Raw genomic sequence first — 17592 nt, forward strand, 5'->3', positions numbered from 1 at the left:
GCTTTACACCAAAATAGATTCCTTGTGGAACATTTATACAAAGAGTGCTATGAGGCCCTCCTATGTTGTCAGAATTTAAACAGATATGAATAGCCTTCAGATATCCCTTTTATGGGAAATATTATTGTATCAATCTTCTGTAAATTCCTAATCATTGTCTTATTATATTTGATTATATATGTGTATGGCACGTATATATATCTGGATAGTGGATACAATAGTGATCGTCTAAAGGGAGAGAAGTAAAAGTATGATGGAAATGAACACGTTACTTTAGGTCATTGCTTATAGTAAAGAGATTAGCATTTACTTTCTGATTGATTGTTCAGTTGAAATGGAAAAAGCTAGAAACGACTTCATTTGTGAGGATAGTTGAATTGAAGGAAATCAAGTTGGAAGGATAATAAGTCAGATCAGAGTGATTTTCAGAATTAGAAAAGGTAGAGACAGCAGATGGATGCTATATAGTGATGAAAAGAAACCTTAAGCCACTTGAAGATCAAAAAGAGGATATTCAAAACTAGGCATCCTCTGGCAGGAATATTAGACTGCAGAAAAGAGCATATACCACTCTCATGGCAGAAGGAATTATAAAGAATCTAGTTTGAACGTTTTTCGATGAACTATGGATGTTTTGGCAGTAATTTGGTGTTCAATCAAAAACAGGCAGAGTTTTGATATCTGTAGGTGTTGGTGCACATCATTCAAATTGGCAGTTTTATCCCAAATGTTGAAATGATAAGATTTTTTCATAAGGTTTTCTGAGTTTAATTTTTAAGGAAGTTTTTTTAAACTTTGGTGGCACTTGATCTGTTTTAAATCAGCCTAGGTGTCAAGACATCCTTCTCTGCAGATGTAGCATTATCCACTTCAGGTTCACAATAAGCAAGGTGATGGCATTTCATTTGGCAGTGTAGGTCACCTACCACCTGGTGTTCATCTGCATCGATTGATATTTTTGCCATTAATATAATGGATGATTAAAAAAAAATTCCTTGAAATTAACCACTAATGCTGAATCAACTTTGCTTCAGCAATTCATTATCAGCAACTTGTCAGATAATCACAAATATCTATATCCATAGTGGGATTTAAATCCACATCCTAATGGTTGAAGAGTGGGTATGGTATTCACTTTGCCAATCAGACTGGCTTCCAAGTAGCTAGATGATGCTAATTCTTACTAATGCAACCACAAGACTACAAATGCTCAAGTATAGAAATGGCCAGGAGATGAAGACACCAATTGATAATTGTGATGGTTTTCACTTATCTAATGTATGCTTTCACTTATAACTGCATATTAATTCTAGTTGTTGTATCTTCAAGTGAGGATAATCCATACCACTAATTAATGTTTTTATCTTTATCAAAATTTAAAGCTCATGCTCTAGCTTTCAGACACTATCCTGATGGACTGCAGTGAAGTTGCTATTTAGTTATTATCCTGGGCCACTCTTGTCCATATGGCACTGAGCCATTTTTTTTGATGTCTCCTCTCCATGTTTTTCTCTCTCTTCCAGGTTTTCTGACTCCTTCTCTCGGCAGCCACTCTGCTGCTCTCTTTGATCATCTTGATATCTTGCCAAGTGGCCTGACTAATCCCATTTTGATTTCCTCGCTCTCCAAATGATGTCTTTTATTTTTTGTTAGGTCTCTTAAGTCCTTGTTCTTATGCTATCTAATCTGGATACTCCAAGTAAACTCCTCTCCATTGCTCTTTGGAAAACATGGCACTTTTTTTGTCTGTGTAGTGGTTAGTGCCCAAATCTGAGAACCATAAGTCAAAGTTGGTAGAACAATCATATCTAATAATTTTCTTTTTAGACAAATGGGAAGGTCCTCTTTCATCCATTGTTTCATTCCTCAGTAGCGTTTCCAAACACTGTCAATTCTGCTTTGGATTTCAAGGTCAAAGTCATTTGACATAGAGATGATTTTTTCTGAGTATTTGTAGTTCTCTACATATTCTATTATAATATTTTAAACATCAATGGAAATATGTTCACGGTTTGTCAATATTTTAATTTTATGATAGTTTATTATTAGACCTATTTCCTTTTTCACATATGAATTTGTAAACTTTTTTTTTTGTTGGAACATGGTGTTAATAATAATTAGCCCATATCCTGAATATTTCTATAAATCTGGTAATCATTCCTTTTCTGCTCTTCAGATCTCCTACAAGGACCAATTTTTCCTTTTTCATTGTGTCAGCTACCTTCTTTAATGCCTCAAAAATTTCCTCCAGCAGTAAGTATTATTTGTACATGTTGGACCATAGGCACAAATAAGTCTTATCCAGTTTTCCATTCTGATATTTGTTCACATCATTCTACTTTATATTGCCTGCCATTCGAGATAATTATCCTCATAGCTACATACTAATTTCTTCTTTTTCATGGCTTCTTGGATGACATTTAAGAATATAAGAGATTACAGTGAAGTCAGAAATCCATCATTATGGACAAGACAAGTATTTTGAATACACAGAAGATATTTGGCTACTTTCTTAACTAAAGCACAAGTTTGAACCCAAACGAAACATCAAAAATATCGAAGAATGAAATATCAAAAACAGATGAAAGAATATACTGTGAGAAGTGCCTGGAGGTTTGGGTGGTGTTGGAGGTGAAAGCTACCAGACCCCAGGGCAATCTTGAGTTGGAACCATCTTCACTTTACACGAAGCTGAAAGAACAATTAAGGAACTTAATAATAATTATGCTCTGGGCACAGATGGAATCCATCACATCTAATTAAAGCCATAGGAAATGGAGGGATGAGTCTCTTATGGATTGATTATAAAGATATGGGAGACAGGACCTAGAGATCTGAAGAGATCAGTATTCATTAATCTGAGATTAGTACTATAGCCACAGTTTAATCTTTAGATGCCCTTTGGCAATGTGTTTTTATAGATGACTCAAAAACGTTTGAGTAGACTTTCAAGTTCAGCATGTGGAATTGTGAGATTTAATGAAAGTGATGGGTTTTCCTCAACACATCAGGTTGATAGCTGATTTGTACAGTGAGCAAGAGGCCCCATTAAGAACAAGTGCTGAATTAACTGATTGTGTTAGGTAGGCAAGGTTAGTCAATACCTGTTCTTAAAATATCATACATGTCATACTGGATGAGCTGAAGACATGAATGAGGATGGATGGCAGAATGGTCAGCTATCTGAAATATGCTGATGAATACTGTACTCCTCTATAATGACAGGGAAGAGTGAATTTTTGACAGAGTAAATGAGATCAAGTAGAGCAGAGGAACTTAATTCTATTAATGTAGACTAGTTCTTCAAGGAAGTATGTACAGAGAATGTTCTGAGAAAATGAATACATCTCAATAGAAAAATAATTGAGGAAGTTGACAGTTTTGAATATCTGGGATCCATTATTAATGTCAAGAATAGTTAGGACAATGGTTAAAGACTTAATGTATGGAAGTTCTAGATCATGCTGTTTTATCTGTAACTACTTATGGATTATGGTGTTAAAGGAAACTTGCTAACTCCATATGCTGATGCAAATGGATGGATCCTAGAAAGGATCAGTAGGACTTTAAGACTCCTTAAACACGTTGGCAGAAGAAAGTTAAAAAATACTTTTGTATACACGAAAGAATGGATGAGGACCTTCTCATAAACAATGATAGAATGCAGAGTTCTTGGAAAAAAGGGGAAGTGGTAGACTCTCAGTGCAATGGATGGATGGTGTGTCAGGAGTGACAGGTTTTCAGAGATATAAAGCTTCAAGAAAAGTAGTCTATAAATAAGATCATTGGTGGTCTTATTGTAGACTTTTCTTGTGTGGCACATCATTAATGTTCTGAGTGACCATATAGCATATACTTACATGTAATGAACTTATGATAATCTAGGTTTATTTTCTCTGGATCACAAATTGCAATTTTTGGCTACTCCATATATGATTGGTCATTAATGTCAACTTATCCATCAATATTTTTTGTTCTTTGTGCTGACCAATGTACTTGTCCGTTGATTTACCAACCAATCATAAATTGAGCAGCCAAAAATTGCAACTTGTGACCCAGAGAAAATAAGCCATGTAAAATAAACAATGGATTAGTGTTTGTCAAGCTTGTTAAAATGTATGCAGTAATCAACTGCTGCATGAAAATATAGTGTTCTATCAGCAGAATTTCAGTAGTACTATACTATATTTTCATGCAGCAGTTGATTACTGAATACATTTTGACAAACTTGTAAAACATTAATCCATTGTTTAATGTTCTACAAGTATTTCTCATGATAACATGAGAAATATGGCTCTGATCATACACCACTGTCCATCAAACTGTAGCAGAAAGATGAAATACATTTCAAGGCTACTCACTTTGCAAGTGCTGTACATATGCAGGCATTACTTTCAGAACATCCCTCATAAATTTTCCTACTTAAGATTTTATTTGTTCTAAGTGTGTTTGTTTAGTTATAATGTATATCTTGTTTTTCATGTGGCTTTTAGGTATTCTTGTAAAAAATTTCTTTCTATGAAATATTTTAGTGTTACATGTTGCTAAATATTTAGGAATTAATATATGCATGGATATATAGAATTCAAGTGGATTCACACAACACTTTCATGTGCATTTTCTGAGCTCTGCCAATTATAAGAGGGGCACGTGTTTTGGCCAGTATGCAATCACTCTTCAGTATGGTTGCAAACTCGCATACTATAGATCAGTTTATGCACTAATTCTATATCTATAAGCAGAAACACAAAGCAAGAATAAAGTTTTATTATCTGTTATTGCTGATTCATCCTTTGTAAAACTGCTCTTCAAAGTCATGATATGCATTTTTTATTGCACATCTCATGACTGTATGATTATTTTTTTAAGAAGTTTATAGCTGTAGCTGATTTTTCTCCTTCAGGCACTAGGGCCAAGAGAACGAGAGGAATTTTTGCCCCGAATATCTGACTTCACACACCTGGATAACACTAGAAATTGGCGATTTCGTCTTGAATTAGCACAGTAAGTTTCAGCATTATAATTTATCTTATTGCTTAAGTATAAAGAGCTAATAAGCTTCATTTCGGCAATGAAAACATTACTTAAATTAAGGGGATATTAAATCCCACATAGTTTTAAAACCGAATAAGAAACTCAAAGATTGGAATCAGAGAGTTTCTTGCCGAATATAGTAAACTATAAAGTATCGGCGACACTAGCGTTAGCCAATGCAAGTGATCCTAGTACTCAAAGATTGGAATCTCTGATTTCAATCTTTGAGTTTCTTATTCGGTTTTAAAACTATGTGGGATTTAATATCCCCTTAATTTAAGTAATATCTTATTGCTTTCTTGTAATGTGGATGGTCATGATTCTCATCTCAAATCTCTATTATTTTAACATTGTCATATTACAGTATTGGGAATTCCTCTGAGGGTACCTGCCCCTTTATGCAGTGGAAATATTTGGAATTACTCAAAATGCAAGTTAGTCTTTAAAATTCATCTTTCTGCAAAATGAACTTTTCTTTCCTTGAATAACCAATTAAATACAAATCAACTATCTTCACTTTACTGTTGACAGTAAAGTGAATTCACTTCGAGATGGAGATTTATCTTAAAATCTGGTATTTATTGTAAGGTCTGAGATGGTTGTACCCTCTGTTTTTAATATATAGTTGAGAGGTTTTCAGTATTTTTAAAATTTAATCTGGACCTACTTAAGATCGCACTTATCTTAACCTTCAATTTCTCTTTATTCATTTTTATGTGAAGTCCACTCACGAAAGGTTGTAAACGTGTATTACTGGGTCAGGCAAGGAAGGTAAACTGGAACCTTTCTCTAGAGACTAAATGAATGTTTTTCAAAACACTTCAACTCTTAGTAAGTAAGATGGGATCTCATGTCAGACAGTGAAATTCATCTAAAATTCAAGAAACTTGGTGGATCTGGTTCACCAAATGATTAAAGGATTGTACCTGCTCTCCAACCAATAAGATGTAGATTTGAATCTGTGTGCCACAGATTTTTGGAGTGGTAGGTGTATTTTATTGCCTGATGTAATACAGGTGGCCAGTCTCTTGCAGAGGTAGGGGGTTTTCACCCAGAAACTCAGGTTTTTCGACCTGAACACAGGCAAAACCAGCCTTGTGAACACACACGAATTACAGTCAGGGATACTTAAGACCCAGCCATAGGCATGATTCGTCAGCTATATGCCAGTCCTGAGCCCAGATAAAATTAGGGGGATTGAGATGGTGCCAAACATCCCCGTAAAAGGGGGGGGGAACTCGTGGCGGTTGTATTATCATACGCTAAATCAAATCTGTCTCATAGTAGATGCTGTTGACTTCCATACTGGATTCGGTGATCTGTATCCATAATGTGATTTGCCACCCTGAAACAGCTGTAGTGCAGGTGATGGACATAGTTTCTGTGTTCTTCTAGATGGATGTTAGCATTCTTATCCGAAATATGTAAGTTTGCAAGAATAAGGAATACTGTAGACACGAAGATGATGCAGGTGATGAAGAAGATCTTTTGGTTAGCAGTTTAAATTTAATTATCTTTAGACTTGCATTTTCTCCATTAAATATCAACATGAGGGATAATGTCTAATATGCTAATTTCTAATATAGCCTGAAGGAGATCTGTATACTATATCAAAAATTAGCTATCCTTATCTGCTCATCAAAAGATCCTCTCTAGATCAGGGCTTCCAAAGCATTGCCTGCGGGTTGCATGCAGCCAGCAGTACGATTTTGTGCAGTCCACCTGTGGGTTTTGATTTTCACGAGCAAAAAAATAAAATAACAATTTGAATCGAACACGAATTAGATATTTTTATTATATCCCTAATCGTTAATCTCGATGTTGATAATTTTATTTGGTGTTTTTATATCACTATATACCCATGTGTTTTTCAAATATTAGATGTGTCAAAGAAACATTCTTACACTGTTTTGTTCCAACGCGCATGCTCCGAGCGCTCATGGGGAACATGGACATGCGATTAATACGCAATTAGTGTTGTTCGTTCATTCAGCTTTCGAGGTTGTGTCACTGCTACTCACCAAATTACTAGATACACATTGTGATGTGGCCCTCAGGGAAATTTTTTTTTTCTAATGTGGCCCTCGGATTACCTAAGGTTGAATAGCCCTGATCTAGATCATCCTGATGTCTACAGAATCCTTGCTCCTGCAAACTTACTTCAAACTGGAATAACTACTAATCTCTGTCTAGAAAAGCACAAAAACTATATCCATAACTCGCACTACCCCCATTTGAAGTGGCAGATCATGCTGTGAATACAGAACACAACTTCCAGTAGGATAAAACGTTCCTCTTATACAGAAGTAGATATAAATTAGAGAGAGACTGTTTTTGCAATCTACCACAGCACTACAACATCCTCTAAATCTAAACAAAATCAGCTGCATCACATTACCAAAAATCTGGGAGACCATTATTTGAGACCATCAGCAAAATTCCATCACTCCATCCATAGAGAGCACCAGTTAGGACTGTAGAAGCCTGCCTTTTACATTCAGTCGGTGTTTGCCTTCCTGCTGGTATGTCTCCATGCATTTGCTTAGTATATTTCTTTGTGCTTATGAAACTTTGTTAATATTAACTTAGTAATCTGATTAGCTAAATAAATTTAATTATCTCTAGACTTGTATTTTCTCCATTAAATATCAACATGAGGACAATGTCTAATAATCCATACCAGGTCATGAAGTTGTAGTTTTAGATCCTGGGGATTAGGGCAGATAATGAGCTCAATTTAGTAAAGTTTTTTATGTTACCAATTTTTTGGGATGGGTGATATGCAGAATTCTTCTGAATGTAATAGCCATTGAAGACTGGTTTGCAGTAAATGGTGATGGTTGACTATGAGGAGAACTGGAGAGTAAGATGCTAACAAGGCTAGTTTACTGTTCCATGGTGAAGTTTGAGGTTGTATAGAGGAGAACAGAATTTCCTCTAAATGTTCAAGATAAAAACTTTCTATTGCAGGCAACAGTGAGCTTACCATTGAAGTACCTTCAATCTGCTTGTAGCATTTTAACAAATAAAGCAGCTAGAGAGTGGATGATATCTATAAATCTATGTTAGGCAGGAAGTCTTGTGTTAGCAAATGAAGAGTCATCAAGAAGCTGGTTGAAGAGAAGTTTTTCACTTTAGCCAGAAAATCTGAAGAGTTCATGGAAGAGCAGGAATTGCCAATTTCTTTTTCTCCGAATCATTGAATTTAGGTGAAGTGGCCTGTTAGTCTCATGCCATTGCTTTCTAGATATTCCAGTTCTTCTTTTTCCATTTATTTTAAATCTGTATAGTAATTTTGGTAGTCTTCTATTGTCTATTCAATTTAGATATTTATTCTATCAATTTTTGTTTATATTTACTCATATAATAATAGATTTTATATTCAGGGATGGTAAAATTTCTTCATTTGTGTTACGGTCCCACTTAGTATATTGTGGCTGTTTTCTTGAGAAATTTTATTTCTGCTGTTTGAATTTGTTTTTCATCTTTTTTGTGGTCAGTGTTTCACTTCCATATAATAAAGTTGGTTTATACAGAACATATAGTCTGATTCTAATATGTTTTTGTATTAGGGACAGCTTAAATATGTTATTTATTATGTCATTTACTGTAACAAAATTTTATATTTTACTGTATATCTTTTTCATCTTCATGTGATAAATCAGTTGGATAGACAGTGCAGTCTATAATTGTGTGTGTGGAGGGGGTGGGAGTGGGATGCCCACTAATGACTAGATCAATTTTGGTCAATTTCCTGATGTGTGGCTCTGTCACATAGAAAAAGGGCTGGTTTTCTTTCTATTGTAATCAGAGGTATCATTGATAATCTTACCAGGGTAGATCTTCCTGGTCAGCCTTGTTAATGGTCATATCTTTTTACAGATTGTAAGGCTTTAATTTTCACAAAAATGGTATTCTCAGATCGAAATATGTCAAAATAGTTTTATTTTATATTCTTTCTATGTGTGTATAGCATCCTTCACTATTTTGCAAGTACCTCTGAAGACTCATACTTTTTCCTAGTAGCCTCTATCTCACACCACATAACTTCAAATGAATAATTCTCTACTTTTGCTGGTTGCATTTTTTATTTTATTTTATTTATTTATTTTATTTTTGTTTTTTTCAGCTGTCATTGTTGATACCCACCATCCCATTCTGTTCCTTTTATATCCTCCCTGAAAATACATTTTTGGTGAGTTTGAGCTGACCAGTGCAAAACCCCATCCCCTGTATTTCGATGCATCTTATAATTCATGTGCATGCATTTCAGTATGCCCTTTAATTCATAATTATCTTTGCATGGTGTAATTACCAATTCATTCCGTTTTGAAAGCAACTCTTTCATGTTCTCCCTTTCCATTGTTTTTATTATTATTGTACAGGTATCTCCATGGAACCAGAAGACTCGTTGTGGGAGATCCATTATTCACACAATACCTATCATATACTCCTATACAATACTCCTCTTTAAACACAGTCACTGATGAAGCACTCACAACCACCTCTGGCAACCTATATCACTCATTCTCTACCCTCTAAGCAAAAATTTTGGTCCTTACATTATTGTGTAACAATAATGTAAGGACCAAATCCATGGGTTACCCCTCATTTCTCTCTCTCTCTCTATTCCTGCCACTGAAAAAAAAAAATCTTCATTGTCAATCATATAAAACCCCTTTAATAAGTTGCATAGAGGACCAAGTACTAGTGGTACACCACTAGTACTTGGTCCTCTATGCAACCCAATCTTGGTCTTTATGCAACTGAGTTCTGTGTGGAATCCTATCAAATTTCTTTGCAAAGTCTAGCAATATCACTGAGTAGCCATTTCCCTTATCCAACTCTGTTGTCACTTTATTATAAAAAAGTAAGAAAATTACTAAAGCAAAACCTACCCTTCACAAAATCATGTTGTTCTTCTTTTAGAGTATCATATTTCTCTCCAGTCCTGAATTCTGTGTTTCACCAATTTCTCCAATACCTTAACCATCATATGTCATCTAAGTCCATAGCTGTGTTCAGATAAAGGCTCTGCAATACTTTAAGCACCTCCATTTCTTCAACCTTTATTCTCCAATCAGTCAAAGTCACACCTGGCATTTTAACATCAATAGCTAGATGGTATGCTCCTGCAAAATGCTCACTCATTAATTGAACTATTTGTTTGCTTCTGTTACCTCCCTACTATCAGCACTTTTTAAAATCATCCTTCTATGTCTTTCCTCCCTTTTTATTAGCAACAGAGTGAAAGAACTCTTTAGGATTTCTTTTTGGCCTCATCATCTAGCTTTCTCTCATAATTAGCTTAAGCTTCCTTTCTATATAGGTCACTCTTCTTGCCTGTGCCTTGTACTGCTCATGGGTATGCTGATCACCTTTTTCTTTATATTCCCTCCACAACTTTTTCTTTTTCTGCAACCACTCCTTATTGATGCGGTTCATCCATCTAACTCACACCTGATTGATCCTTCTGACTCTAGGTATACATTCATATACTACTTTCTTCAAACATCCCTTGACCACCTCCCATGCACCACAAACATCTGTCTCCCTCCAAATTCTTATGCAGTGGCACTTCTGAAAGCTGACTCATCATAATCACCTGCTTTGTAACTCACATATGTCCATTCTTAACAGAAAATATTCTTTGTCTAGCAATCTCCCAGGTCAAGACTACATGATCACTTTCTCCAAGTGGAGGCAGCATAGTTAGATTGTTTAGTGTTAAGTTCTCTGATGCTATGATCAGATCCAGCATGCTCAACTCTTGTGTCCCCTCTATTACATGCTGCATCAGGTAATTATCTCTCAACAGCTGTATATAAATCCCATTTCCTTCCCTCCACATGACCATTTCTCCTCCCAATTTATCCCCATAGTTTTTGCTTATTAATTCATTTGTGCATGCCAAAACAATCAACTTATTTACTTATCCTCTTTGCATAACAGCTACACTGATATCCTTGATCTTTGCACTCAGGCAACAAAAACATGTTGCCTGAGTGCAAAAATTTTGTCACATTCTGACACCTCTTATGATAGAATTCCCATTTCATTCACTCTCTCACCCTGTCCTGTATATTCACCCTTTCTTACTCTTTCATACACTTTCCACTCTCTTTTTCCTTTCATTCTCATTCTTGCTGCATCACATGCCAGATGCTTGTCAAGTCATTTGTGCTCGCATTTTGCCCTCGAAGGACCTCACATAATCACACTATTTCTCTCATCACTACAACCTTGTCATTCACTTTAGCTTCAACCACTTTACTATTGCTCACTCCTTTGAATTCTCTACAGCACATTCTACCTTTTGTACTTTTCATCATCAATATTTGGCACTTCATTTTCCTGCTTTTTACATGGCTCACATTTCTGGAACTCATTCACAAAATTTTTGACTCTCCACTGTCACTTTCATAACATAAGCCATTTTCATCTTGGTAATGAGTGCACACTGCATCACCTGAAATCTCTTGTGTTAAACTTTTGAGACAAAAATTTCTTGGCCTCCACTGTTCTTGTGCACACTGGTGCTGTAAAAAACAGTTTGTTCAGTATACCTGGAACTGAACCTATAAAATAAGGACACTTGATCGCCTAGTCATAAAACACCAAAAAACTACCAATAATGAATAATGAGACTGTTGAAATATTTCCTAAAATTTTAACAAACCACTCTAATCCAGATTAACTTTATAACAATTTTTCTCTCTCTCTCTCTCTCTCTCTCACTCACTCACTCTCACACACACACACACACACAAGCGAATAAATTAATCCATAGAAGCTGAATTTTTGTCAAGGTTTTGGTTTTAGGTTTACTATTTTGGTTGAGCGCTGCATGTTTTAACTGTCACTACGATGTTTATTAATAGTGTTGTGCATTTTTAATAGTGTAAACAAGTTGGCATTCACAGTGTTTTATTCATTTTGTGTAGCTATAAAATGGATACGTCTCCAAGAATGCATTCAGAAATATGTACTCTTTCTCAACACATATCCATGACTCAGGCAAATTGCCAATGAGTGTTGTGTTGAGAGTTTGGGTACTGTTAATACGATTTTAAAGAGGTTTAGGGAGACAGGTATACCTTTTCTCCTGACAGAAAAGGAAAATGTGGGAAAAAAGAAAAACTACACTTATGTAAGATCATTTACTAGTTAGGAAAAGCAAAATGAATCCAAGATTGGCTGCTATAGACTTAGAAACTTGGCAGCTAGTGGAATTAATGTTTCTGACATTACAGTCCATCAAAGATTGTTGGAAGCAGGGAGGACTGCCCACAGACCAAAAAAAAAAAAAAAAGATACAATTATTGATGAAGGCTATGCAGAAAAAGAGGCTCAAGTGGGCAAAAGTGTACAAAGATTGGACTGTTGAGAAGTGGAAGAAGATCATATTCTCAGATGAGAGCCATTTCTTTGTCCAAGGAGAGTGAGTACCCTATGTTTGCAAGTCAGTGGCTGAGAAGACTTTCCCATCCACCTTCAGCAAGCTCCTAAACACTCAGCTAAAAGATGTTCTGGGATTGTTTTACACATGATGGTCCAGAATTACTTGTGTATATTCATAGTATGATGAAAAGTGATCAATACATAAAATTATTGGAGGAAAAGAGTGGTCCCAGAAACACAGATCCAGAAAGATAAAGAACTCCTCTTTCAACAGGATCTTGCTCCATGCCACACTTCAAAAAAAAAAAAAAAAGTGGAAGAATTCCTCAAAAATCACATCCAATTGCTTCAGTGGCCAGGTAACTCTACTGACATTAACCCAATAGAAGCTCTGTGTGCCATAGTTAAAAAGAGATTTGGAAAATTAATTTGTGATACAAAGGATAACTTAATATAATCCATTATAAAAGTATGGTTTACAGATGCAGAAATAAGAAAAATTTATTGTACATTGGTAGAGTCCATGCCTAAGTGAATTAACGAACTTATTAGGAACAGGGGAGCACATATCAATTAATAGGTAAAGTTGGAGTTTAATTTTTGTACTTATTTTCTTGCAAAATTATTATTATTTTTTTTTTAAATGTGAGATTTATGTTTGGATTAATTTGTTTGCTACTGTGTATGTGTGTAAAAGAAGGTCCTGTGATGAATCCTACATAATCACACTATTTCTCTCATCACTGCCATCTTGTCATTCATACTGCCTTCAACCATTTTTGACAGTTGACAATTCCAGTATATTATTATATTATATATATATATATATATGCCATTATAATTCTAGTAGTACATTGACTTCTCAATACAAAATGCTGAGTATATTTATTTTTGAAGAATGCAAATGATATAATATATATATTTTTTCAATTGATCAATCAAGCTTCATTGTTGTTCGAACGTATACTATTTACAGTATATGTGCGTGCATTATACTACATAACAATAATCATCATGCATATAGAGTATTGATATATATATAACTATGATATATATTCATTCTTTTTTATAAATACACATAATAAGTCCAATACTATTAACAGTACAATTAGTATTCATTTTATCCAAATCTTTCAAAGCCAATTTGGCTTATAAGAAGATGCTCAAAGTGCCATTAAAGTATATAATCATTCTTACAATAATGTAATAATTTATATAACAGATACTTATACACACATAGATACACATATATAGTATAATAATTTTAGAAGTATTTAATTTTAATTAAATTCCACTAATATGTATTACTCAGTGGAATCCAGTAGATATTAATATCACAGGACTCCACAATGAGTAATGAGACTCATTGTAAAAGAGATTTGCTTATATGATTTTATGAGCAATCTCTATAATCAATGTAAAAATGTTATTTCTGGCCATCTTAGTTACAGACAGGATTAAAAATTACGTTTCTTCACATTCAACCCAGGAAGTGTTCAAGTTGATTGTAATTTAGAAATACTTTTTTATAAATAAATAGAAAATGGTTAAAAGTTGACTGAAGAATGTATAGTTCATTTACATGGGATATGTATGTGCCAAGAATAGTCAATTCATGCTGAAGGGGAGAAAGAAATAAAGGATGTACAAGTTGGTCATGAATATGCGAAATCATGTGCTTTATACGTAAATTCCCCAACTGCTGTACAAGCAAAATACTTACTATTTTAAGAACTAGAATTTTCATAAAAGAAAAGCTAATTTTCTAACGTATAATTATAAACACTCATCCCATGAAATGCATTGATTACCGTAATATCGAAATGGATTTTCCTTCTTTTGACATGCACGTTAGTGCCGAAGGGTCTCACATCTGTGGGCGTACAGTGCTTGGAGAGGTTCCAGAAGTGAGGGATCAGAATGGTGGCAGGACTTTGGAATGCACTCTATGAGAATAGGCTAAAGATTTTTGGGTTACAGAAATCAGTTAATAAGTGAAAAAGGGTTGGCGATATGATTAAAACATACAAATTACTGAAAGGTTTTTACAGGATTAATACTGAGAAAATTTTTCAGAACAGGTGTGTTGGTGAGAGAACTAGTGTCATTCTTGAAAACTGAGCAAGAGTGTGAGGACTAGATTCTTTGCTTGGAGAGTGGCGAATGAATGGAATAGGTTCCAGTGCCTGTTGTGGGTGCAATCACTGTGAATGAGTTCAAAGTATGATAGATATTGTATGAATATTGGATAGTGCTTGCCATAATGTTTAGGGCTCCCTTGATGAGACTGTGGATTCATTTAGTTACCTGTGTAATAATAATAATAACGTGTTTTTAAATATATTAAAAACCTAAAAAGCTTGTGTAGTGGATATCATAAATTATTAATTCTTCTTATTCTTTTCAACCATTTTCTGTCCACTGCTGGACAAAGGCTTCCTTCAGTTCTTTTCACCGTTCTCTGTTCTTGGCAATGGGTGACCAATTTTCTCCAACAAAATTTGACAATTCATCACTCCACCTTCTTTTAGGACGTCCTCAGCCTCGTTTCCCTTCTTTTGGATCCAGTTCATTAGTATGGTGGTCCATCGCTCATCTTCTCTTCTGGATAGATGTCTGGCCCATTTTCATTTTTGGAGTCCACAGTTTTAGTTTAATGAGATGACCTAAGTATGTATATGAAGAGACTCTTTCCAAGAAATTGTTTTCTATTGTTATGTTTTTTGGTGTTACAAAATGATTAAACATGATTTTAGTTTTTTATCTGTTTATTTTTAGACCGACTTTTCTGCTTTCATGATATCGGTCTTCATTATATTAAGGTCTTCTGGAGTGTTTGCAAAAATTATGATATCATCTGCATATATTAGGTGTGTTAAGTTTGTTATTAATTTTTATACCAAGGCTTGTCCAGTTTATATTATTAAATATTTCTTGAAGGACTGCTGTAAAGATTTTGTATGACAGACTCCTTGTTGGACAACTTTTTCAATTGATATTTTATTGCTACTCGTGTGAAGTCAGACTATTAACTAAATTGTTTTATATACTTGCAAACAAGCAGGACAAGAGAAATTGTGCTTTTTCTTTGCATATTGGGTTGGCACACAGTGAATTTTAGTGTGCACTTACTTTGAAGATCAAAGATATGGAGATGAAAATAATTTATTCTTGTCTAATATATATATATATATATATATATATATATATATATATATGCACACACACACGAACACATCCTAAAGGGTTTTAAGATATGTTCTTGTGGTTATATCGGTTGCTTTAATAAGATTTTTGTTTTAGGTGTTTATCAGAACTTTCCACCCCCCCCCCCCCCCCCATGTGTGTATATACTGTGTGCGTAAAATTTTCATAAGCACTCATTTTCTCAAATTTAATTTTGAAATATGTTAGAAAATTGTACTCTATTTATTGCTACAATGAAATTTCAAGTTTGTAGTATGCAGTTTCTCAAAATAAATACTGTTTTTACTCACTTGTGCATACACTTTCAGAAGCCTGATTGACACTGTATATAGTAAATAACATTCTCCACCCCATTAGTATATTATGTAGACAAAGTGCATATTACAAAGTTGAAATTTCATTGTAGCAGTAAATAGAGTGCAATTTTCAAACATATTTCAAAATAATAGCTGAGAGAAAATTATTCTAAGAATTTCTGCATCCTATCCTGTTTTTCTTTTGAACCCAGAAGCCTTTCTAATCATTAAATTTTTTTTTTTATGCATCACTTGGGACAAAATAAGATAGAATAAAACATTGTGAAGTTTTATATACAATCTGCATTTAAAAACGTGTTTGTGGTAGAGGCTTTATTTTATATAGAAATATGTGAAAATATTATGTTATGATATTTTGAATTTTCTTTTGTAAATGAAATCAACAAAAGTTTCTGATTATTTTATAATAATAGTGAATGTTCTGTTTTTGAATGTAATGTTTCATCCCTTAGCCCCCAAGTTTGATATTAGTATTTGCCAAAAGTTTATGAATTCATTGTGCATTCATAATGAAATGACCGATAATAAGTAGATTTCTCTTTATGATAACATGCAGATTTCTCTTTCCAAAGTGTAGCAATTATAACAATTACCTCTATTTTCTCTTGTTTCTTTTTAAGATCATGCAGTGTGCTATTGTAGCACACTGCATGATCTTAGCATACATAACACTTCCTACTCTAGATATGATCAAATGAGTCAAGAAAGCGATACAAGGGCTAGGCATACCCCCTTAGGCAACGCGCATCTACATTACCCTATGACTGCGAGAAGTGGAAGAAGGTTACCACAAGGCAGATGCGGTTAAAGAAGCAAGCCCAGCAGGTGGAGAGAATATTGCGAGTGGGAACGTTGAATGCTGAAGCATGACTGGAAGGGGAAGAGAGCAGACATGATGAGAAAGAGGAAGTTGGACATTTTATGTGTGCAGGAGGTGGAAGAGGTTTCGAAAAGGTGAAGGAACTGGGAGACGGGTATAAATTGTTCTACTCTGGAGCAAAGAGGGAAGAAATTATGTTGGAATTGTGGTGTGTGGCAGAATGAAGGGTGAAGTACAGGAAGTGGGTAGGAAGAATGACAAGATCTTGCGAATGAAACTGGGTCTTGGAGAAGAGCAAGTGGTCATCTTATGTGCATATGCTCCATAAGTTGACTGTACAGCAGAGGAGAAAGATGAGTGCTGGAATGTGCTAGATGAAGAAATGAGGGAAGTGGAAGAAAATGAGATGGTGATTGTCAGAAGAGACTTGAATGGACACATAGAAAGACATAATAGGGACTGTGAAAGGATGCATGGTAGCCATGGAGAGGGAATGATGAACCAGGAAGGAGAGAGGATTGTGGACTTCACAGTATCATTTGATCTAGCAATTGTGAATTTCTTTTTCTTCAAGAGGGAAGAATATTTTATAACATTTAAAAGTGGTAACAACATTTCACAGATTGACTACATTTTGACTGGAAGAAAACATCTTAAGGAAGTAACAAATTGTAAGGTAATCCCAACAGATCGAGTGGTCAGCAGCACCGGCTGCTGTGCGCAGACTTCAAAATAAGGTCGAAGATAAGAATCTTTGGAAGCCATGGAATGAAGAAAATTAAGTGGTTTCACTTAAAAGAAGAGAGTGTGAGG

The 17592-nt window shown here is 34.7% G+C and overlaps 1 protein-coding gene across 8 annotated transcripts in view; it reads left to right on the forward strand.

Moving 5' to 3' along the window:
* Nucleotides 1-17592, forward strand: part of LOC150096550 (serine/threonine-protein phosphatase 4 regulatory subunit 1-like) — a 536793-nt gene that overhangs the window by 439205 nt on the left and 79996 nt on the right. For all 8 annotated transcript variants that reach the window (XM_090408176.1, XM_090408177.1, XM_090408173.1 and 5 more), the window contains one exon: nucleotides 4904-5004. In XM_090408176.1, coding sequence (XP_090264302.1) covers nucleotides 4904-5004 — 101 coding nt within the window. The remainder of the gene's footprint in view (nucleotides 1-4903; nucleotides 5005-17592) is intronic.

This window comes from Typopeltis vanoorti, chromosome 18, assembly GCF_054136105.1.
Source record: "Typopeltis vanoorti isolate ZY-2024b chromosome 18, IOZ_Tvanoo_1.0, whole genome shotgun sequence".
Taxonomy (NCBI): Eukaryota; Metazoa; Arthropoda; class Arachnida; order Uropygi; family Thelyphonidae; genus Typopeltis; species Typopeltis vanoorti.